Raw genomic sequence first — 25,613 nt, forward strand, 5'->3', positions numbered from 1 at the left:
ATTTATTCAAAATATAAGGAATATGGTGATATATAATTCATGCGAATATTGGTCGACCCAAAGGAAGACCAATATTTGGCCGAATTACATGCACATATTAATGGTAAATAAATATTTGGGTAACTAAGAATAAAGTAGTACTTATTATTTATGTGAACAATAATCGGCCCAAAGAAAGTTTATTATTTGGCCAAATAATAAGCATTGCACACTTTTGTTTATTTTCTATTAATTATGCGGTCAATAATCGGCCCAAAGGAAGGTTATTGTTTGGCCAATTAATAGAAAATATATGTGGTAATAAATAGGTTGCAAAGTTTAAGTCTCCATGTGCGCATTAAGTCGGTCCAAAGAAAGGCTTCATGTGTGATAGGAATTTTGACAATATTTGATTACTGCAATGAGAGTATCACTTACAGTTAATTTTTCTATCCAAAGATTAAAAATTAATGTTGTACTAGATATCTCAATATGGATTTTTTCCCATTAATTAACTAATGTTTACTGCATGTTCTTTTTGTTCGAATTCAGAAACTATGGCTTCAGCTACCAATGTTTCTGCACAAATTAGCAGTATCCCTATGCTGAATGGTTCAAACTTTAAAGTTTGGAAAGATACCGTGGAGATTGTCCTCGGTTGTATGGATCTAGATACTCTTCGAGAGGAGAAACCCACTTCCACTATGGAAAATCTCAATGAGGTTAAAATAGAGAAGTGGGAGAGATCCAATCGAATGAGCATTATGATCATGAAACGCTCAATTCCTGAGGCGTTTCGGGGCTCAATTACTGAGGATAAAGATACTAAACAGTTCCTAAAGGATGTTGAAAAATTCTTTACCAAGAATGAAAAGGCAGATGCAATTAGTCTTTTGAGCAAACTTGTCTCCATGAGGTATAAAGGTACAAGGAACATAAGGGAGTACATTATAGAAATGTCTCATCTTGCTTCAAAATTAAAAGCACTAAAGTTAGAGTTGTCTGAAGATTTACTCGTGCATTTCATTTTGATTTCCCTTCCTGCACATTTTGGGCAATTCAAAGTGAGTTATAACACTCTGAAGGACACTTAGTCCTTAAATGAGCTTATATCTCACTGTGTGCAAGAAGAAGAGAGGCTACAGCAAGATAAGACTGAAAGTGCTCACATGGCTTCATCTTCTCAGTACAAAAGAAAGCATGATACTACTGCGGATGTGCCTTCTCTGCAGAAAAAGGCTAAGAAACAAGATCAAGTTTCAACTTGTTTCTTCTGTAAGAAGGTGGGACACATGAAGAAGGATTGTACCAAATATGCCACTTGGCGTGTGAAGAAGGGTATAATTCTCACTTTCGTTTGTTCTGAGACTAGTTTAAGTTATGCACCTGTTGATACTTGGTGGGTAGATTATGCTGCTACTACTCATGTAAGTGTCACTATGCAGGGTTGCATGTGGAGCCGACCGCCAAGTGATGCTGAAAGATACATCTACGTGGCAGACGGCAATATAGTTGCAGTCGAAGCTATAGGATCCTTTAGATTATGTTCCACGAGTGGATTTTATTTGGATTTATTAAAGACATTTTATGTACCGTCATTTAGATGAAATTTGGTTTCTGTTTCTCGTTTGGACAAATCAGATTATTTTTGTTCATTCGGAGACAATAAAGTCAGTCTCTTTTATAATTCGAATAATATTTGCTCTGGTCATTTGATGGATAATCTATATAGGCTTAACTTAAATTCCTATAATAATAAAATACTGCAAACGGGTACAAAACGAAAACTAAATGAGAATTCGGCATCATTATGGCACAAACGCATAGGCCACATCTCTAAACAGAGAATTCAGAGGCTCGTGTCGGATGAAATTCTTGGACCCCTAAATTTGGCAGACTTTGAAGTCTGCATTGAGTGCATAAAAGGGAAAAGGACAAACGAAAGGAAATTAGGTGCCGAGAGAGCTAGAGATGTCTTAGAACTAATACATACCGATATATGTGGCTCATTCCCTACTGTCTCTTGGAATGGACAACGGTACTTTATTACGTTCATAGATGATTACTCTCGTTATGGTTACCTATATTTAATTCATGAAAAGTCCCAAGCCTTGGATGTTTTTAAGTCTTTCAAAGCTGAAGTTGAACTTCAACTTGGAAAGAAAATTAAAGCTGTCAAATCTGATCGTGGTGGTGAATACTACGGAAGATATGACGGCTCAGGTGAGCAACGTCCCTGGCCTTTTTGCTCTTTTCCTAGAGGAGTGTGGTATTGTTCCGCAATACACCATGCCAGGCAAACCTAGCATGAATGGTATTGCAAAGCGAAGGAACCGAACTCTTAAGGACATGGTGAGAAGTATGATTAGTCATTCTTCCTTGCCTGAATCACTCTGGGGAGAAGCATTAAAGACTGTAGTGTACATCCTTAATAGGGTGCCAAGCAAAGCAGTTAACAAAACCCCATATGAAATTTGGACTGGGAAAAGGCCCAGTATAAAGCATCTGTATATTTGGGGATGTCCAGCTGAGGCGCGACCTTATAGGCTGCATGAAAGAAAATTGGACTCAAGGACAATTAGTTGCTACTTTGTTGGTTACGCTGAGCACTCACGGGGGTACAAGTTTTACAATCCTGCATCAAGGTCTATTTTGAAACGGGAAATGCGAGATTTCTTGAGGATGTTGAGTTTGGGGGGAATGAGATATTAGAAATGTTGCTTTTGATGAGGATTCTGTAACTGACAATGATCAGGTCCTTGTGCCTATTGTTGTTCAAGATACAGTTATAGTACAAGAGCAAAATGAGAATCTTACTGTAGATCCAGTTACAGTACAAGAGAACAATGAGAATATTATTGTTACTCGAGATACTACTACAGTACAAGAAAATGATGAGAATCCTCATCAACCCCAACCCATACAGCAAGCTCAACAACCTCAAGAAGTGTCATTAAGGAGATCCAATTGAAAAAGAAGAAAATTCATCTATGGTCTCAAACAAGCTTCCCGTTAATGGTATCACAAGTTTAATTAAGTCATTACCTCATGGTTTTAAGGTAAATATTATAGATGAATGTGTATACCGCAAGTTCAGTGGGAGTAAATACATCCTTTTGGTCTTATATGTTGATGACATTCACTTGCTAATAACGATATAGGCTTGTTGCATGAAACTAAGAAATTTCTATCGGACAAATTCGAAATGAAAGATCTTGGTAATGCCTCTTTTGTATTAGGAATCGAGATACTAAGAGATCACTCTCAAGGTATTCTTAGATTATCACAAAAGAACTATATCAAAAGATTTTAAGTAGATAAGTCATGGAAAGATATAGACCAATGGACACACCCGTAGTTAAAGGAGACAAGTTTAGTCTCAAGCAATGCCCCAAAATGATCTTAAGAAGACAACAATGTATGATAAACCTTATGCATTAGCACTAGGGAATTTAATGTATGCTCAAAATCTACATACATCCCGATATATCATTTATAGTGGGAGTGTTAGGTAGATACTTGAGCAATTCGGATATGGATCATTGGATAGCTGTTAAACGCGTAATGCGTTGTTTAAAGAGAACAAAGGATTACATGCTTATTTATCGGAGATCATAAAATTTGGAGATCATTAGGTACTCTGATTCTGATTTCATGGCATATGGTTGTGAAACTTTGTCACTAAGCTTCATATAGTAGATGACATTGAAAGGCCATTAAAGATATTTTGTGACAATAAGGCAGTAGTACCATACTCCAATAACAATAAGAGCTTGACAAAATCGAAGCATACAGACATCAAGTTCTTAGTTGTCAAGGAGAAAGTTTAAGAAAAACAGATTTTCATAGGACATATAGAAACAGAGTATATGCTAGCAGACCCATTACCAAGGGATTGAACCCTAAAGTTTTTCATGAGCACACTGTTCGGATGGGTGTCAATATTTATGATGCCTTGGTTTAGTGGGAGTTTATGCTATATGTCCTATGATAGATATTGAGTTATTTTTCTGCAGAATTAAGTTGATGGTTTATTTCATGTTATATGAAATGTTCATTTTGCAATATTTGTATTGTGTTTGATCTCAATAAAGTTGGACCAGCTGGAAATAGACATGCATGAGATCACTTGGCATGTAATTTCCATATTACTCATCCAAATTTGATCTATGTCGTTAAGTATATTAGGATGGTGATTGGCGTGGTTTAGTCACGGCATTTAAAGTGAGCTGCGGTAGTTCCATATCTAATGTATGAGACGGACCAGATTGTTAAAGTAATGAGAGAAATAGCATTCAGATGCGCGCATAAAGTTTATAAGATGTGATTATGTCAAGAAAGAATATATGTATAGCCCAAGTAGGAGATTGTTAGGAAATTATTTAATTTCCTAACTTATTTGTGGGCAATACATATATCAATTATGATCACAAATGATGTTATTTCAAATTAAATGACTTATATAATGATGATCTCATTTATTGTTATAAATGCTAATTGAATAAGTCATTATTACTTTTGATTTGGAATTAAATGAGAATAAAACCGGATATTATCTTTTGTTCCTTAGATAAATTATCTTTTTGGATTTTAGATATATTATCTTTTGGGCTTTAGATACTATTTTATTTGGGCTTTAGGGTTTAATGGGTGCCATGCTCAAATATAAATAGACCTTCAGGGTTTCGGTCCTCAATATACCAAAGCCGCCTTTGTTGCTCTTTCCCCATCAAAAGAGTTACAGTTCAGCCGCCTAGAAATATAGAAGGTTTTGGTTGAGAAAGATCGAAAGAACTACAAGATTCAAATTCTTCTAATCATAATTCATGTTTATGAATTCAGGTACACTTTTGCACTATAATATTTTTGGTGATTCAACAATGAATGATCTGGGTTATAGAAATTAATTTATTCCAACATGTCACACATATATACGCATGGGGTAGACTAATTAAAACCATAGGGCACCCAAAAATTAATATAATGATGTTCCAAAGAGTAGCTTTTGTTCAATTTTTTTATGTATCGTTTTCCATTTTCGTGCTTATTGAAGCTATGCCTTCAGTATCATTGTGTCTCCACAAAGTGAACCTCAGAGGTGGGAGACCAACTTCATATTAATCATTGCATAATGCTTTGTTCTTCTAAACAATAATGTTTTATTACGCTCTCTCACGCAAAAGTTTGCTATAAACCGTTTTTTTTTTTTTTAATTATGAGAAAAAATAAGTGATTATTCGTCATAAAATATTTCTCTTAAAAATTTAAACTAACAAATTTTTCACATTAAATAAAAAATCCTATATATTACATTGTCAAAACTATAACAAATAAATGTGCAAAACATTGTCCTACAGCATGCGATAAAATTTTAAATAATTTATGGCAAAATTTTTCTGTGTGGACTTTTAAAATGAAGTTTGTTGTTTTCATAATATAATTTGTTACGTGAAGATTAATTCTGAATAATAATGTTGTACATCTTTTATTATGTAGGGTAGCGTGAACGTAAAACAATATATAATAACGTGCTCCCAACATTATATCCTATTATTAAAGTGTGTGACACATTACATTATATTATATTATTATAAAGTGTATGCTGTAGTAGTATTGTGTTCCCCCTTTCTTCAATTAGACAGCAATCTGAAACAGCAGTGCACATAATATAGTTGGAAACATGACTAAGGATACCTTTTTCTTGATGTGCTTTTATGATGTCCAAGAACCATATTGTATTTGATACTAATAATGTTGTTGTACTAGTCCTATTACCTTCACATCCAAGCGTTAATCATTGAGTTTATACTAGCACAACCTGACAGGGCAATCAAGGCAAGTAAATTATTATATTTTTGAAAAAGTCCAAAGAATTAATATTAATTCAGCTAATTAATTTAAAAAATCCGTTCATAATTAGAAAGAAAATTTTGAAATAATAAACTATGATGTTAAAAGGAATAAGAAAGAAAAGGATAATTTTCAAAAAATAGTGAATAAGTAAGTTTGTTTGGCTGTGATTCAATAATTAATTATTAGATGAAGTTAGCTGATTTTTTATTAGTTCTCTAGTGGACTTATTATATATTTTTATAGTGAGTCATATTTTGTTAAAAATATATTAAATATAAAATTATTTATGTATTTTAATTTAAGAATGTAAATCTTTTAAAAGCATTTCGTATTGAATTTAAAAGCATAGTCATTGTGATGGTAAGCAGACGAGTGTAGAACATAGCTAAACAATTAATTTTGTTGATAAAAATATATAACTAAAGTATTTAAATTTTAATTAATGTTACACAAATTCTTTCAAATAAAATTTCAATTTCTTCCTTTGGAGTCTCAATAAAGCAGAAATTAATTTTATTATGGAGCCATCGTTAGTGTAGGATGCAGATATGGAGAGGAGGGGAGTTTTACTGGGCTGTGGTGTCAGGAACACAGTAATCGGACCCTGCGAGTTGTTGATGGGAACTCGGACCTTCCGATTTCCTATAAATTAAAAAAAAATTCCTCTCAAGCAAAAATCGGACCCAGCGACTAGTATAACGAAATAAAAATAAAAAAAACCAACAAAAAAAACGGACCTTCCGTTTTGATGAAGACATATCGCATAGTCCGTTTTCTCTCATGTGAATTTTGTATACAAGCAAAACGGACCCTCCGATTTGCTTACAAAATTTTCAAAACAAAAAATTCGGAAGATCCGATTTCTTCCTTCCCACAATTTGGTATAGCACCCCCACATTCCATAATCCGACACAACACCCGTCTCTCTTCCATAACCAACAAAATTAGCCTCAATAAAGCAAGGGAGTGCTTTTCCTCTTTCATCACTTTCTTTTTTCCTTCATTTCCATTTGTTACATTATTTGTAGTGGTGGCTCATACTTTGTTCTAATTACTATGCCCCGTAGCCATGCTTTGTTCCCCACGTTTCATTTTGGATCTCAAAGAATTTAGTTTTAGATAGAAAGGGAAACCAAAAGCTATTTGTTTAGGATATTTATTTGCTGTGTTATTTCATACCCTACCCCTATCAACACATGGATAGATAATTATTAGGACGAGAGATATTTAATTCTATTAGACGGATCATAATTCATAATGTAAATTAATATTGGTTAACTAATAATTCATAACTAGCTAGGTATATTACATTTAGTGTAATACCCTACCACACAAAACTTTACGCTTAAATCGTAAAATAGAGGTGGTGAGGTATTACGATTTCAAAAATAAAATATACATACATAATATAATTGAAGGAATATAATATACATAATATAATTGCAAGTCGAGATATGTCTCGGTGAACATCTGAAGATTTCTCTGGCAAGCAAAGTTGAGAAATTATATTTTGGAATTGTCTGTTATGTATTTTCGGTTCATAAATTCTCTTATGTATATATATATATAGATAAATGATGTTTAATCCTCTTAGAGGCTTTTTGGAGAAATAGATGCTTTTTTTATGCATGTTGGGTTATTTTGGAAGAGAAGTGCTAGCAGGCTAGCAACTTTTGTGATTTGTAGCCATCAATAATATTTTTAATGGTGTGAAATTTCATCTAATGATGTGTAATTACTCATTTTTCTTTTGCTAGTTACATGCTGGCAAGAATTTATTAAAGTTGCTGGCCCTCTAGACTTTTTCATTTTGGAATATATACTTATGCTTATGTATGTATTTATACTTTGTTCAGACTTAGCTTCGCAGGTTGTGTCTGGAGCTTGATATTCTATATTTTGGTACTCGACTCTTTGTGTATATTCGTGTCTTACACTTATCTTTTCTCTGGTTTTATGTCTTCGAGTATAATGCGCTTTTTTCTTCGCATTTTTTTTTTTTTGCTTAACCACCATTCAAGACTCATCGAATATTATATTTCTTTAATTATATTGTGTATGTATATTTTATTTTTGAGGTCGTAATATCTCACCACCTCTGTTTTACGACTTAAGCGTAAAGTTCTGTGTGGTAGGGTGTTACATTTAGGCTGCATTTAAAAGGGAGATTGAGATTGAGAGATTAAAATTAGAAGATAAAAATAAAGAGATAGAGATTAAATTAAGTTTTTGTATTGTGTTTGGTTTAAAATATAATAGATTGAGTCATGTCTCAATATTATATTTAATTTAAAATAAATATAAAAATTCAAGGATAAATTTAAATTTTGAAAATTAAATAAGAGTATTTTTAAAAAAAAAATGTTATTAAAATTTCAGTCTTTATCCTAAAAAAATTTAGTCTCTTGTGTTCCTATTTTATGGAGATACTGAAGATACTGAAATTTTGTATTCCAAAATTAAAATTTTAGTTCTAATCTCAATTACCAAACACAATACTAAATTCTAGTCCTCCCCTCTTCGTTTCAGTCTCTGAAAACAAATGCTATCTTAGAACTTGTTTAAAATGCTAGGAATTAAAATTCATTCCAGCGTTGAATTTTTTTTCTTGCTTTAGAACAACCAAAAATGAATTATTTAAAATTCTTTGGAAATTTCAATTTTCATTTTTTCTTCGTTTGTAAATCAAACCAAAAACGATACGATTTTTAAATTTACTCTCATACTCTTTAAACTTAAATTCTATTTTATTAATATATTACAGTCATTTTAAATCATATAAAATTAAATTTTAAATAAAAATATTTTTTTTAAAATAAATAAAATTTTTTTCTCATATTAAATAGTTTTCATAATAAGATCATGTATAACAAATATTAACAACAAATGCATGCATCATGCTATGATCTACCATGTTTGTATATATTCTAAGTCTATTAAACCATAAAAATATTAGTAGCTACCCTTCTAAATAAACTGAGGAGTATCTAATCGATCACATCAATAGACCAAAATTGAATATCTAATTATTGATTGAACCTTGACAAACTAAGTTTGATGATAATATTTAGTTGTGTACATTAATTACACTACGGTGTGGTTCCTACCAACATGATTGAAACAATGTTTTCCACCATTAACAGAAATCATAAAAGTGCAGTTTAAAATATTTAAATTAAATTCCGAAAAAACAATTAAGCTTTCTAGGGAAATATTATGATAGTGACACCAATGTATTATCCGCTAAAATGATGAAGAAAATTTCAATAATCAAAACACTGATATCAACATAACATTTTAAAATTAAATAAAAAATAAAATAAAAATCAACAAGAAAACTTGTTAAACTTGACTCATAACTTGTTTGGATTTAAATATTTCCATATGCTTCATTTAAACAGAACAAACATAGCTATGAATATTCCTTGCATTGTATAGCAGCTTTGAAGCAAGTACTATATGTTGTTTCCCAATCTTTACGATTTAAAACGATAAATGTTTTCTATACTCATTCTATTTTTTCGTACAATGAACCGACTCACTCCCTCGTCACTTGAAGGGCTAGATTAGTAAAAGAGAATGAATCGGCTCAATGTGCGAAAAAAAATGAATATAAAAAACACTATTTTTCAAGAACTTATTTGTATTTCTTCTTGTCCTTCTGAAGGGCATTGGATCATTTCAAGAATGTTGACAACCTCAGCCATATCTGGACGGTTTGATGGAACTTGTGAAGCACAAACCAACCCTAATTTCAACAGAGGAACTGCTTCCTCTGCTGCAAAATTACCAAAAAGCCTCTCATCAACACACTGCTCTAACTTGTCTCCTTCCAATGCACCTCTCACCATGTCACAAAGCACAACCACATCATCCTCCATGTACTCCACAGGCTTTCTCCCTGTCACCACCTCAAGAACAAGGACTCCGAAGCCGTACACGTCGCACTTTTCCGTGATCCTAACCGTCCGGCAGGCGAACTCCGGAGCCATGTATCCAAGTGCACTCTGTATCTTGCTGCTCAAGACATAATGGTCTAGCATTGGCAATAGCCTCACAAGGCCAAAGTCTCCAATTCTAGGCTCATAAGAACAATCTATTAGAACATTGTTTGATTTTAGATTGTAGTGGATCATGTTGAGTTTGTGCAAATAGGCCAAACCTCTTGCCATGCCAAGAATAATCTTGAATCTTTGTTGCCAAGAAAGCACAACTTTCTTGCTATTTTCATCATGTAGAAGCTTATGCAAACTCCCTCTGGATAAATACTCATAAATAAGAAGCTGCAATGATGAAGTCCAATAATAACCTTCAAGTGCTACAAGATTCTGGTGCTTGATCTCCCCTAGAATCTTAACTTCCTTCTCAAAATCTTCTTGTGACTTTATCAAACCAGAGATTGTAAGCTTCTTGATTGCAACAGAACGGCCGTCGCGAAGGACAGTGCAATAAACAACTCCGAATCCACCACGGCCGATTTCGCTGTCTTTGTTTAGAAGATTATTAGCCCCATCAGCAAACTCTGCATGGCCAGAAAACATAACTAGCTTGCCATAGTTTGGATCCTTCGCGGGCGAACCACTATAGTCTTCGTCGCCACCACCGGATAATGCAAATTGAGCCGGCGAATGCGAAGTTGAGGACCTCACATGGATGTTTAGGACAGTAACTACCACCACACCAATGGCAATGAAAACAGCTGCACCAATAGCTATAAGTGCAGATATACTGAGGATGATTTTATGATGGCGGTTTTGTGAGGATGCTCCTGAGTTGGAGTAAGAAGAATTCGGATTCAGGACAATTGGTTTTTGATGGTCAATGGTGCAGGAGTGATTGAAGACAGAACCACATAACAATGGATTACCAGAGATAGAAGAGGGAGATATGGTATCAAAGAAACCACCAACTGGTAACTCTCCTTGAAGATGATTGTGAGAAACATTGAATGATGAAATTTGGGAAAGATTTGTTAGCTCCTTTGGTAAGCTTCCAGAGAGTTCATTCCATGACAAATCTAAATACTGAAGATTGGTTAGATTTGCAATTGGTGCAGGGATTGAACCAATAAGCTTGTTGTGTGAAAGATTCCTGCAGCATTGACAATCAATAACTATTTAAATCTTCACTACTATATTCCCCAAAATCAAGTAAAGTTTTGTTGGGAGAATTTGTCAAATGAATAACATCTTTTAAGTACAAGAAGCTTGCTTAGTTCTAAGTTGTTAGCATTTCAATCTTTTATAAGTAAATCACCCACATTAAGAAATACATAATTGTCATGAAACCACTTCTTTCAAAAAAACTTAAGCTAGATTGAAAGAGTCACATGAATGGTTATATCTCTAACACGGTCTCGCATACAAGATTCTCTTTTTGGGTTTGCGTGAATTTTTGCATAGACTTTTTTTTATTGGTCTTATGCTGAAATTCTCTCTTTTGGGGTTCAACAAAGATTGAACACTAGACCTTTCAGACATAGAAACTCTGATACTATATCATGATATCATTTCTCTCAAAAACTTAAGCTGATAAGAAGACACATGAATAGTTATATCTCTAACAATAATAAAGCATGAAAGATGGAAGCTATGAACTGAGAGCTTACAAGGATGTTAAGGATGAACACTTCTCAATTTGTCTTGGAATTCTTCCACTCAACAAGTTCTTTTGTAGCCTCAGTTCACTGAGAGAAACTGCACCTTCTATTTCATTAGGAATGCTTCCATTGAGCTTGTTCCCACTCAAGTCAAGAATGTACAAAGATTTGAGTTCTCCTATGCTTACTGGAATAGTGCCAGAGATGTTATTGGTTGACAAATTCAACACTTGCAAGCTACTGAGTCCTCCAATGCTGAATGGAATTTTGCCAGAAAATGCATTTGATGACAAATCCAAAATCTGAAGACCATGATAAGAAACAGGTATGGATTTTCTCAAGTTGTTTTCAGAAAGTGAGATACTTTGCAACCCCATCTTGAATATCCATGAAGGAAGGATCCCTGCCATGTGATTGTGACTAATGTCAAGAACCAAAAGCTTGTTGCAGTTTATCATTGAATCTGGTATGTTCCCAGTGATCTCATTCCTGGATAAATTCAACACACTCAGTGAATCAACATTTCCAATTGATTTTGGAATCCAACCAGAAAATCTGTTGTTAGAAAGGTCCAATATCTCCAAACTCTTCAATTCTCCAATCCAATCCGGAATGTGATCGGTGAACGAATTCCCCTGCAAACTGAGTGATGTGCATGAGGTGAGCCTTTGCATTGACTCAGGAATTTTCCCAGAGAGAAAATTATTACTGAAATCAATAAACTTTAACAGCAAGCAGCCTCCAATGTCCTCCGGAAGCCGGCCGGAGAGTCGGTTCTTGCCAAGCCTTAACTCCTTCAAATCATACAGATTCTGAATTCCTTCAGGAATCTCTCCTTCTAGCAGGTTACTTGAAAAATCAAATGATTGCAGACCCTTCAGATACCATATCCCAGATGGCAATTCACCATGTAGCTGATTAGAGGAAAAGTTTAGAGTTTCCAATGAAGTGCATGAACTCAAAGACTCAGGAACTTTACCTGAAAGGTTGTTATTTGCAAATGAAACTGATCTCAGAGACCAGCATTGTTGGAAAAAACCATTTGGGATTGGTCCATATAGATTGTTCTCACTGAAATCAAGAACTTGCAAATTCCCAAGGCTGGTAAGATCAGGGTTTATGCTCCCTGTGAAGTTGTTCCTAGCAAGTGACAAAATCTGAAGGTTCTGCAATCTCAATAGGCCTCTATCAATGTGGCCAGAAAGAGAGAATCCATCAAGAACAAGGGCATTTACCCTATTAGTTGAAGGGTCACATTTCACACCAACCCAATTGCAAGGATTGTTATCATCTTCATTCCAAGAAGTGAGTTTCCCATTTGGGTCTTGTAGAGCAGCTTTGAACACAATCAACCCCAGAACATCATCATTGAAAACTGTGTCTGTTGAGATCACTTGACCAAAGAGAACTAGAAAATGGGACAGGAAGAATAACAGCACTTGCATCATGAATTTGCAGAAAGATATCCTCTAACAAGAACAATGTCATTTCATAGCTGCTTGAATTGGAAAGAGAAGTTGGAGGGTCCCAACAAAGCAAATCACATATGAACCAAAAAACACCAACACCACTTTGTTGCACATCAATATATGAAAGTTTCAAATGCAAGTAAAAGTAATGTATGTGTGTGAGAGAGAGAAAGGAACAAAGATGGAAAAGACACTGAATAGAGATAACAAGAATCCAAATCTCAGTGGATATAACAAAAAGGGGAAGAATGCAAACAAAGGATTGGACTAGACAATGATCATGTGAGGATGAGAAAAACAAAAGAAGAGAACAAAGTAAAGCAACTTCAATAAACTCACTTTACTTTCGACTTTTTTCAAATGCAGTCCTTCCAAGAGAATTTGAAGTTTTGCAGAAAAGCTAGCAGAGTTGAGAAATGAGAATGACACAAATTATGTTCATAGAGGAAGAATTACAAACAGTTTGTGGACACAAAACAGCAAAACGGTAGGAACTGCTAAGAGTGAAGGATCCATATAGATATATGTATGAAATAGTGAGAATGGAGTATGATTTTGAGGTGAATTTGGAATTCAAAAGAAGAATTTTGATTTGACACTGAAAGAGGGAAGAGACTATATAAGATACTAATGAATAAAGGAAACTATGGAGGGAAGGGAAGCATAGTGATAGAGGGTAGAGAAGAGCATTAAAGTAAGGCATTAAAGTGAGGCATTTAAAGCTTCCAACGGCAAAAGAAAGACACAATGAATGAGATGAGAGATAGTGTGAGAGTGAAGCTTTTTGTTTTTCTAAGTAACATTATAATGTTAAATACTATATGGCCTATGATGTTTTTTGTGCATGGTGTGGCGCATGGCTTATTGGGTCAAACATGAATCTAGGTTGGTGCTTTAGTTTTGGGACATACACACCTTTTTCCATCTTACGTCGTTCAGATCTCACTCACATGCTTGATTGTATTGTCCATTTTTGGAGGAGGAAAACTTTTTTTTTTTCTTTTTCAAATTCATAAACTTCTTACTTACGTTATGTTTTTCTTAATATAGTTTACCTTATATAGCATGAAAATAGTTGATAAGAAATGTTTTTATAAGTGAGTTTAATTATTATACACCGCTAATGTAAAGGAGTTACTTGATGTAATTTGATTAAATGTTTGTGCAAAAGGTTTTAAAGTTATTAGGTAGTTCCTAAACCAAATAAATAAATAAATAGTAGATGATTTTCTGAAAACTAGAGGATAAATTATCTTCTATTATATATGGTCACATGATAGATATTATGCATGCGCTTTTGATATATGAAATAGATCTATTATGCGATAATACATAATATTTTTCACTTTTTTTTTTCTATGAAGCAGCGGATATTTTTTGTGTCTATATATTATTGGACATATTTTAAAAAAGATATTTATGTTTCGCATTCAATTGTGTCTTAATAAAAAAATTATTTTTTTGGATACATTCTTAGACACCATGAGCATCTTATTCTTAATTTTTTTTAATGAGTTTAGAAATAATATATATTATTATTATTTATTAAAATAATTAAAATATTAATTTATATTTTAATATTAATAAAATGTTAAAAAAATTTTAAAATTTATCTGAGAAAATTTTTTAAAATTTATCTGAGAAAAATTTTATATTTTATGTATATATCGTGTCCTTATATCTTATACAAATTTAAAATGTATCCGCTTATTTCGTATTATGTTGTGTATTGTATCCTTGTCAATGTGGGTGCTTTATAGCATTTTTGAAAAATGTTGAACAAATTTTCATAATTAAATACTTGCATCAAATATTTTATACCGGTAATTCATACAAATTAAAGCAAGATAAATTATTAGAAAACAAATATTTTGGATTTTCTAAAGCGAGAAACTTATAAATGATAAATCATTCGACAAGACTTGTTTGTAACAGAAATTCTGATCAAATATGATTATTTCTTCACTCGGTCCAAACATAAATATCTTGTCATATTGTGTGAACTACTCATTGAACAGTAGAATATGAATCTCCCTCACGGACCAAAGTTGTTGTGGTCTTGCAGTTTTCAAAAACTGCACACAATCACAAGCCATCGTACTCAATATGTTGTATTTAATAGTTGAGAATAGTTAGATAAGTTAAACATATTAAATTATTTAAGGATTTTCACCAATTAATTTCAATATTCACCTTCTAAAAGATAATTAAGAAGAAAATAAGAGATTGATGAAGTATTAACTTATAAACAGTTGGATAGGACGTAACGTAACTGCTTCTCATGCGATTCATTTTTGCTATTGGCATGCAGAAGAGAATCCGGTTGCTTCATTCAGAGAATCACAGTATTGTGCACTGTTATCTGCGTCATATCAAAATTGAAATCAGAGCAAATTGATGTCATGGAATGTGCTTATTGCCTTGGTAGAGAAGGACATGCATGAAAAGAAGAGCACCCACCAAACAAAATGATGCCACCCAAACCGGATAACACAGAACATTTTGTTTAAATTTGTTATGTCATAATAATCTGCTTCAAGCTAGATCAATTTACTATGGTGTACATATTTTACACCCAATATCTAAATATGCATTTTAATTTAGCAAAATTAACTACTTCTAACACTAATTAAGTGAACGGTCATCTTAAATAAAAAAATTTGATGATTTTATAAAATATTTCCAGCAAAATAAGTTTCTAAAATTTATAGCATGAATAATCGTCAAAAAGATAAAATTTAATCAGATAAATGTATTTAACGTGCTATATCATTTGTGCATCAAATTAAGATAAAACTTTTTGGTTAAAACCGTGCAAATAGCAGTTTTGCTCTGTAATGGAACCATTTGGGTAACTATTTACGAGCTTTTAATTTGAGCCTATATTAAACAGAATTGGATATCTAACAATTTGATCAGAGAATTCTGTGCGATATATTGAGGAAGTGAATTAGATGATGTTAATGTTTTTAATCTGATAGAAAGTGTTCTTTCGTATAGTAATAGAGTAAGAGTTCACAACTTGAATAGCAGATAATAAGAACAGCAAACTGAATAAACCATGCATTCCTGGTTTATACATGTTCCGTGAGTTTATTCTTTAACAATGATTTTATCAACCATATTCCACTAATGTGTTATCACTTTCAGGTAATATGCAGGGACTAAAAAGTATTGACCCGAAAACTTCAAGAAAGCACAGAAACACAAGATATAACTGAAATATATCTTCTCAATACATCTTCTCACTACTGTTCATTAATGTTATAAAACTATAGCAAAAGGAGATGGATCCATCAACAGAAAATCAAAATTCCACAAGATATAAAATACAAAAATGAACTTGAACTACATGTCATTTATCCTTATGCCTCCCTACGCACAAAGTAAAGCTTGCCCATCACATGAAGCACGGCAACAAATGCAATGAAGCCAATGCTCATTACAAGAACCACATTTGGAGAGATCTTGAGCCCCGGAGCATCATCGGTGTAGAATTGAAGCATGGTTCCAGCTGCTCCTCCGGAAGCGCCACCACTGGTTGTTCTCCTTCTCCTCAAGCTAGCAGCTGCTGCTGCACTTCCTCTTGGGGGAGCTGTTCCTCCTAAAGCCATTTTTCTGCAACATACATTCAAACAATAATAATGTAAAAACTAACACCTAGACGCAGATACCATCTTAAAATCATAGACACAAATTCAGCTTCTCATGAATTACCTCAAATCAATTAATAAAGCAAGGAATAACATAATCATAATCAATTAACCATATAAAAAATAAAATTAAAGATTTGACAGACTAATATTGAGTTTGATTTCTTATCCTTCTCCTTCAAGTTCACTAATGTTATTAGAATCTTTGATAGAGTGCCGCACTAACCATATATAATGCCGCACCAACCATATATAATAAGTTTGAAATCTAGAACCATGGTTCTAAATTGCAGTTGCAACGAGAAAACTGTGATTGCAAAAACGTGCATAAAAAACGCAATGGGTGCTTCTGCAATCACAGCAATTTAAAACCCTAATCCTGAAAGCAAATTTCAAAATCTAATAAAGCCATAAACTAAAAATTAAGTTCATGCAAAGATCAAGCAATCAATTTTTGAACAAGCTACTTAGTTTCCACCTAAGTCCACAGAAAATCTTACTAAACTACAATGAATATGTGCAATACCATAAACTCCGAAATCACAATTGGATCTAAATCCAAATCACAGATCCAGAATTATCAAATAACAAGCCATGCATACAAATCATCGAATTCCAAACCCTAACTTCATCATAGCACAGAAAATTGCAGCTAAAATAAAAACAAATAACAGATCTGAGACCAAACGGAAATAGCAAAACCGAATCAGTAACAAGAAATACAAACCTTAATGCAGAATTCCGGTGAAGCTAGCTCGTAGGCGTCAGAGATCTGAGACGGAGAAACGATGACCAAAGGGATTAAGATTTTTGGGTGCGTTTTTGAGGTTTAAAGTTTAAACAGCAGTTTCTGCATCTAATATCGTTTTATAAACAGGAAGAGTTCGACTTGGATGCTTACTTGAGAGTCCACGCGATAATGACCAATAATACTTTGCCACGTCAGCAAACTTATATGTCAAAAAAACTCGACGCAAACAAAACGATTTTAAACTTTTAACATGGTATATTATTATTTTATTATAAAAATTTAAAATTTACTTTGAGATAAGATTTATTTGCATATTGCTTACTTAATTAACGTTTTGAGACTGTGAAATGAGATTTATTTATTTTTTTTAATTTAAACATTTTTATTTTTAAAATAAAATTTTAAAATTTTATACCTTTTTAAATGAAATAAAATGTTTATTGGAAGTTATTAAATCAATAAAAAATATTTTACATATTTTTTTATTTTTTAGTATATTTGATAAATTTTAATAATAAAAATAAAAATATTAAAAAAATAAAAATATTTTTTTAAAATTATAATTTATATTTTTTTAAAAAAATATTTTTTTATATAATAAATAAATAAAAAAATAATTTTATCTTATTTTATTTAAATATAATTGAAAAATAAAAATATCTTTTTATATAAAATATCTAAACATAAAATCACTTTAAATTTTATAAAAATTCTTCTAAAAAAATATCTTTTCTAAAAATAGGTCCAAACAAGTCCAAAATCAAATTCAAAGATCAGCACATTATACTTTGGATGGGACCATTTTTTTGTCCAAAATTAATTCTAAAGGGCACAATAAACATCCTTAATTTTCATTATTAAACTTAAATTTTTATAGAAAAACGTATATATATTTCATATTTGTGTGAGTATTCGGTCAACGTTCCATCCTTTTGCCAATATGAAAAGTCTTCTTTCTTTTTAGGTGTTTGGGTTGGGGAGGCTACAAAAATCTAAAGTCCGGTTAATTTTTGTTTTTGTGGGAACACTAGCTAGGACTAGTTTTATTGGACATGCTTTAGTTAGGACTTATGACCTGCAAATTGTAATATGGGCTTCTGCAACTCTTATAAAAACTGAGGTTTTACTTCTTTGTTCATGTCATAGAAACTGTGCTACTGAGATCTTAATGAATTTTTTTGTTTTTGAAGAGGAGATCTTATTGATATTACTTCTCATTCATTAACAGTTTGGGCCAATACTAATATTGAACTTAAGAATCGTTAGACAAATCATAACCCAATATAGAATCTGACCCAGAAAAATTAGAATCCTCAAACTTGGAACTTGGAAGGTTTAGCTTGCAGATATAATTCCGACGAAAATTACCAAAAACCAGTCCCAAAAAACAATTCTTAGATCCTCTCTGCCCTCTCTTTCTCTCCTCTTTACCTCTTGTTACTAACAAACACCAACAACCTCCACCAAACTCATCCTTCATTTTTCATTCTATCTTTGCAAAACAAAAATCATGCTCTCTTCATTTCACAACTTCACACACATTACATCCATGGCTTCCACCACTACCATCACAGCTATCGGCTCCAACCTCATCGTTAGCCTGCAAATTTTTTACTTACTGTCTCAAGGCTCCTGATGGTGTCCTACCAAAATCGACGGCAACTCTGCCATTGTTATCAAGCTTCGCAATGATGAGTTTAGCCATATACTCGTCGAAATCCTTGAGGAAAAATCATGCACTAATTCAACGAGATTGCAATCACACATCGCTTTTGTTGGATTTCGTTTGTGCTTGCTAAAGATGTTCATGGATAGGGTGAAATTGAATTTATCTTATCTATATTTAATTCCAGATGTTAATCCGGTCTATTTTTTATATTTTTATCCAATCTTACACCGGGTAAAACTTTATTGGCCACAATAAAACCAAGCATAGACCCAGTGAAAATTGAGAATTGGAGAAGCCTTGACATTAGTTTGTCACATTTGAAAAAACTAAATATACCCATTAAAGATCTACATTGTTAAGAAACGCTATATTAAATATCAAAATCTAAATAAATACACACCCATAGAAATCAAACTATAAAATAAATTACATGCATAGGGTATCCTACATATGTTATTTTCATAAAAAAAAAAATAAAAGAAATCACGTTATATGTGTAGAATATTCTTCGTATATTATTCTCGAGGAGGAGAGAAAAAAGGAAAGAAAGATATAATAATAAATTAATGAGCAATGCTAGGGGGCCAGCAATTTTTGTGATTGTTAGCCATCAACTAGCCATCAATGATGATTTGATGGTGTGAGATTGGTGTGAAATTTCATCCAATGGCTTACCTTCCTCTGCTGGTTACATGCTGGCCAAAATTCAATAAAACTGCTGGCCCCCTAGACTTTTCCTAAATTAATATTAGGATTTAGCTACACTAAAAGATGGGTGTGGCTTATCTTAATTCCTATATTTTTAATTTTTTTTTTATTTAACCAAGTCGAACCGGTGACTTGAACCTTAATCATAATCCAGTTGACTAATTTAGTGTAAAATTGTCTGATTTTGTAGTTCCAGTCAAGTCCAAATGAAATCGAGTCAAATTTGGCTCAAAAAAATCAGATTCAGATCGAATCTTTGGAGCGGTCCGATCCGTAAACACTCCTAGTGGCTAGTGCCACCTTCTATCGTTTTTTCCATTTTATAGTGTTGTTACGTTGTCCCCCTCCTTCTCTATTTGTGGCTCTGCCAGATTTTTTTCATTCCCATTGCACTGCATGTCTTCTTTTACTTTCGCCTAGTATTGTTTGTTGAATGCACAAAGAGGACATCGATTCAACCGTTTTAGATGTGTAATGCAAGCCCTTATATGAATAAGAGGTAATCATTTATTGTTTTCTACTAATAAATGTTTGATGAAATTCTATGTTTATTATTGTTACTGTTGTGTTTTTGTGAAATTACTTTTTTTTATAATTTTTTTTATACGTATTCTGTGATAAATTTAGATTTATAATTTTAAATGTTAAAACTAAAAGATAAAAAATTTTGGAGATGTGATTCTATAAGATTTTGAATGTTCTATGATATTTTTATCAATTTGTATTCGTTGTTTTGGATATTTCAATGATATGGACTTTTAGATATTTCAAAATTTGAATAACCTACCGTTATTCTTTTCTTTGACAAGTACCTTTATTTTCTCATGTTTTTAATTTGTACATTTATTTGAAAGGCCTGATGAGATAACCATCGGTCATCTTCAACCTTTACATATCAAAGTCAAGGTGGAAGGATTGATAATTAATCGCATCTTAGTCGATGGAAGAGCAGCAATTAATTTACTGTCTCAGAGCATGTTCTCACTATTCTAGAAAATAGTCGAAGATTTGATTAAGACAAATTTAGCTGTTATCGGATTCAGCGGTAAGTCGACAACAGCCTTAAAAAAGATCTCACTCAGAATTAAAGTAGGAAGTGTCGAACAACCCATGGTATTTATAGCGGTGCCTACCAAAGCAACCTTTAATATGTTGTTAGGAAGAGACTGGATCCATGGAGTAGTGGCAATTCCCTCGACCCTACATCAAAAGTTAGTGCTCTGGGACGAGGACGGAATGATCGAAGAAATTGAAGTTGACGACAACCCTTACTATGTCAAACAAATGAATATCAACTTTAAAGAATATCATACTAGTGTTTGACCCTAGATATTGATATGAGCACCTTTGACACAAATCTTATCAAAGGCTACTATGTCGGGGCCCATGGTATATATGAAGTTTGTCCCTAAGGCCAAGGAAAACTTAGCCATAAAATTCACTTGATGGATATATCGAGCCACTGGGCTCGACTCTCAGCCTATATGGCTGAGAAGAAAGAGTGTACAGGAAAACGTGTACTAGATTGTATATATGATCTCGACCCCTTAGGGTTTGAGAAGTGCGATTAATTTTTAGAAGACTTGCACAATAAAAAAAGTCAAAGTACAAGACTCTCTTGAGGAAGTCGAGATTGGTGGAGAAGGTCGAATCACATATGTCAGCAAATGCTTTCCTGGTAATAAAAAAATGCATGGGTTGCACAGATCTTTGGTCGAACATAAGCTTCCCCTTATCGATAATGCTCGACCTATAAATTAAGCTCTTAGACGTTTTACACCTAAAAGCATGGTTAAAATCAAAGAGGCGGTCGAACGTTTGTTGAGAGATGGGTTCATTCGAATAGCCAGGTATGTCGAATAGATTTCTAATATTGTGTTTGTCACTAAGAAAAATGGAAAGCTAAAAGTGCGTATTGATTTCAGTGATTTGAATAAAGCTACACCAAAGAATGAGTATCACATGCCAATTGTAGAGATGCTAATCGACTCTGCATTAGGAAGCAAACTTCTAACCTTTATGGATGGATACTCAGGATATAATCAGATATTCATATTCCAGGAAGATGTGTCAAAAACAGTTTTTTGATGCCCTGGAGTTATTGGCACTTATGAATGGTTAGTTATGCCATTTGGACTAAAAAATACTGGAAAAACTTACCAAAGAGCAATGAATTCTATTTTTCATGATTTTATTGGTACGTTTATGAAAATTTACATTGATGATGTAGTGATAAAGTCAGAGTCGAAAGAATCTTGTTTAAACGATTTAGAGACTAGTTTTAAATGAATGAGATATCATCAACTTAAGATGAATCTATTAAAATGTATTTTTGGTGTATCTGCAAAATTTTTTTTGGAATTCATTGTAAAGAAAAAAGGAGCAGCTGTCGACACTAACAAGTGCAAAGCTATCTTCAACTGATCACCTCCATAAAACAAGAAAGAACTTCAACTGTTCTTAGGTAAAGTGAATTTTCTTCGGCATTTCATTTCAAACCTGCCAGGAAAAATAAGGACATTTACTCCCTTGTTGAAATTGAAATAGGGAGTAGAATTAAGCATTTGGCCAAATCAAGCAGTATTTGACTTCACCACCAATCTTGGCACCTATTAAGCAAGGTCAACCATTAAGGTTATATATAATTGTGTCAGAAATAACTCTAGAGGGCATGCTAATTTAAGAGGATCAAGATGGTAGTGAAAGAGTGGTTTAACTATCTAAGTCGAATGTTAACTGATATAGAAACTCGATATAGTGCGGTCAAGAAACTTTGCTTAACCTTATATTATTCTTGTACTAAACTTAAAAGTTATCTCGTTTGAAATAATGTTTATGTTGTGTCGAAATTCGATATCATTAAATACATGCTTTCTTATCCAATGTTAAGAGGACGAATTGGCAAGTGGGATGTTAACTTTAATCGAATATTCTTTATTTTATGTCCCTTCCAAGACTGTTAAAGGGCAAATGATTGCTGACTTTCTAGCAGACCACCCTTGCGATAAACGATCCATACTTAGATATCTAGAGCTCAAATCCTAGAGGTTATTTTTCGATGGGTCGAAACATCAGAATGGAGTAGGAGTGTGAATAGTGTTAATCACCCATGATGACATTTTGACCAAGTTCATGTTTTGACTAGAGCCAGGTCTATCAAACAATGAAGTAGAATATAAGGCCTTAATCATTGACCTAGAACTCTTAATTGAAAAAGCAGCTCGAACAGTCAAAATCCTAAGAGATTCACAATTAGTAGTTCAACAATTGTCTAGAAACTATCGAGTTATTAATCAAAATTTAGTCAAGTATTTTGTGGTAGCCGTTCAACTATTAGCTGAATTCGACTCAATTTTAATAAAGCACATATTTAGATAGTCGAATCAAGAAGCTAATTAATTAGCTCAAATGGCTTCTGGCTATAAAATATCTCCTAAGTTGATAAAAGATTTTAGTGAAATTAAAACTAACTTAATTCCTTTAGAAGTAAGAGAGGTTTATTGTGGAAATGCTCTCGATCCAAATGATTGGAGATATAAGATCATCGACTTCCTTAAAAACTCCAATGAAAAAACGGATCAAAATTTAAATATTTAGCATTGAGCTTTGTGTTAGTTGGAGGGGATCTATTCAAGAAAAGCATTGATGGTTCTTTACTCCAATGCTTAATTATGCAAGATGCATATTTAGCTATGGTAGAGGTGCATGAAGGTATTTGTGGAGCTCATCAAGAAGGTCAAAAAATGCATTGGACCCTACGTCGACAGGGACTGTATTGGCCTTCAATGATGAAGGATTGTATCGATTTTGCTTGACACTGTGTTCAATGCCAAAGGCATATACCAATTCAGAGAGTTTATGCCTCTGATTTACATGCTATAATCAGACCCTGGCCATTTAGAAGTTGAGCTCTCGATCTAATAGGAATGATTCATCATCCTTCGATTAAGGGGCACAAGTTTATTTTAGTAGTAGTAGATTACTTTACAAAGTGGGTGGAAGTTGTGCCCATGAAAGAAGTTACACAAGCCAAAATAAGTAACTTTATTGAGGAATCGATCATTCATAGATTTGGTATTCCCGAAACTTTTACTACAGATTAAGGGACCATACTCACTGGTCGACAAATAATGGGGTTTACTGAGTCACGAGGTATTAAAATAGTACACTCAGCTCCCTACTATGCACAGGCTAATGGTCAAGTCGAAGCCATTAATAAAATTCTTATAAGTTTGATAAAAAAGCATATAGGCAAGTGTTATGGGCTTACAAATATTCTCCAAAAGAATCAATTAGATTGACAACTTATAAGTTAGTGTATAGCCATAAGGTTGTCTTGCCACTTGAAATAAACTTGCAAAACATAAGGGTGGCGAGGCAGAATGACCTGCATTCGAACAATATTAGTTGAGTATGATCGATGAATTAGATGAGTTAGACCAAGTTCAACTCATGGCGCTAAACAGAATGGTAAATCAAAAAGAGATGATATCTAAGTCATACAATCAAAAAGTAAAAAGTTTGTAGTTGGTGACTTAGTATTGAAATTTGTACTTATGACTGAATAAGTTAAAGGCAAATAGTTTTCTTTATGGGAATGACTTTTTGAAATAGAAAAAGTTTTCGATGGCAATGCTTATGGAATAAGAGATTCAAATAGTAGTCAAACCATGTATGTAAATGGTAAATGCCTCAGAAAATATCATTGTCACTAAAATAAAGCCAGTTCAGAATACTAAACAAAATAAGTGCAAAAGAGAGTTAGAATAAGCTCCTAAACATAAGTTTTGGATCCTTTTGACGTCAACCTAGGCTTGAAGACTCTTACGCTGCTTCATTTGTGGCATTAGTGGCTCGAGTGACTGCTTCTACTAAAACACCTCGACTTGAAAATTTTAAAGCATAAGCCTTTTCAATTATTTGCATTCAAAGGGAGAAAATGGCATTGGTGGGTGCTACTTTGTTTTTTCCAGATTTTAATTTAGCCAATGCTCTATCTAAGGTTGCAATCTTCGACACTATTTGTCATTTCTTTGCTTGACCCTCGGACAAAACCTCAGTGACTTGAGACTTAGCCATTTCATATTTTTTTAGCTGTGTATCATAGTCGGCTAAAGACTCAAGTGACTTATTTAATTCTTTGTCAGCATCTTAAACTTTGAAAAGATGGGAGTAAACATCTTCAATAAATGAGCTAAGAGTTGAATGTATGTCGGATGAAATACATTAATTGAGAAAAGCAAGCGCATTGGTAAGTCGAGCCTTTAGGTCAGCATTATCATTGATATCCTCAAGAGAGTAGCAATCAAGGATAATGTTGATCCTGTTGACGGCTTAAGATTCTGGACCCATAGGCACATGAGAGGTAGCTTCTTTTATGATCTCTTTTTCTCTGGTCAATGCTACTTGAGTCGACTTATCAGCTTAAGGGATAACAGTGCTCAACTCTGGACCAGAAGATAACCACATAGTTCCTTCAAAGGAATAAACCTGTCGAGCTTCATATAGGATATGTTCCTAGTCAAAGTCGATGTCATCAAAATCTAAATCTATAGCTTTTGGAGAAGGAACATTAAAAGGTGATTTTGTGCCTTTTCTGATGAATTTCTATGTCAAAGGTTCAGAAATAATAGTGATAGTTGCAGCAGTCGACCCTGATCTATATGCATGCCCATATTCTTGGTGAGTTTTAGTATCATTAGGAAGAGGCATATAGTGAATCTGAAAAGGGCAAAAATATAAGGATCAGGTGACCGTCAAAAGAAACTTGACATAGAAAATATAAAAAAATACCAGAGGAAAAGATATCAAAGGATGAGATGTTGTTGTCGATGATGGGTTCTGAGTCAGAATTGGAACAGGAGTAGATGGACTAACAGTTTGAGTAGTCTGAATAGGGTGAAGGAATTCTGTTTCAATATGAACTAGCTGA

At 33.2% G+C, this 25,613-nt stretch overlaps 3 protein-coding genes across 3 annotated transcripts; 1 reads left to right on the plus strand and 2 right to left on the minus strand.

The window, feature by feature from the left end:
- Nucleotides 1-536: 536 nt before the first annotated feature.
- LOC130963383 (uncharacterized) lies at nt 537-1,073 on the plus strand. Its single transcript, XM_057889507.1, has one exon. It carries the CDS (start codon nt 537-539, stop codon nt 1,071-1,073), a length of 537 nt encoding a protein of 178 aa, XP_057745490.1.
- An 8,117-nt stretch (nt 1,074-9,190) lies between these two features.
- Nucleotides 9,191-13,148, minus strand: LOC130960761 (leucine-rich repeat receptor-like protein kinase PXC2). Its single transcript, XM_057886223.1, has 2 exons — nt 11,441-13,148; nt 9,191-10,923 (listed from the first exon to the last, which is right to left on the minus strand). Exons 1-2 carry the CDS (start codon nt 12,877-12,879, stop codon nt 9,462-9,464), a joined length of 2,901 nt encoding a protein of 966 aa, XP_057742206.1. The 5' UTR covers nt 12,880-13,148; the 3' UTR covers nt 9,191-9,461.
- Nucleotides 13,149-16,087: 2,939 nt separating this feature from the next.
- On the minus strand, nt 16,088-17,447 carry LOC130960475 (protein transport protein Sec61 subunit beta-like). Its single transcript, XM_057885875.1, has 2 exons — nt 17,281-17,447; nt 16,088-16,518 (listed from the first exon to the last, which is right to left on the minus strand). The coding sequence occupies exon 2, from the start codon at nt 16,512-16,514 to the stop codon at nt 16,266-16,268; it is 249 nt and encodes an 82-aa protein (XP_057741858.1). The 5' UTR covers nt 16,515-16,518; nt 17,281-17,447; the 3' UTR covers nt 16,088-16,265.
- Nucleotides 17,448-25,613: the final 8,166 nt, after the last annotated feature.

Source organism: Arachis stenosperma, chromosome 2 (genome assembly GCF_014773155.1).
Source record: "Arachis stenosperma cultivar V10309 chromosome 2, arast.V10309.gnm1.PFL2, whole genome shotgun sequence".
Taxonomy (NCBI): Eukaryota; Viridiplantae; Streptophyta; class Magnoliopsida; order Fabales; family Fabaceae; genus Arachis; species Arachis stenosperma.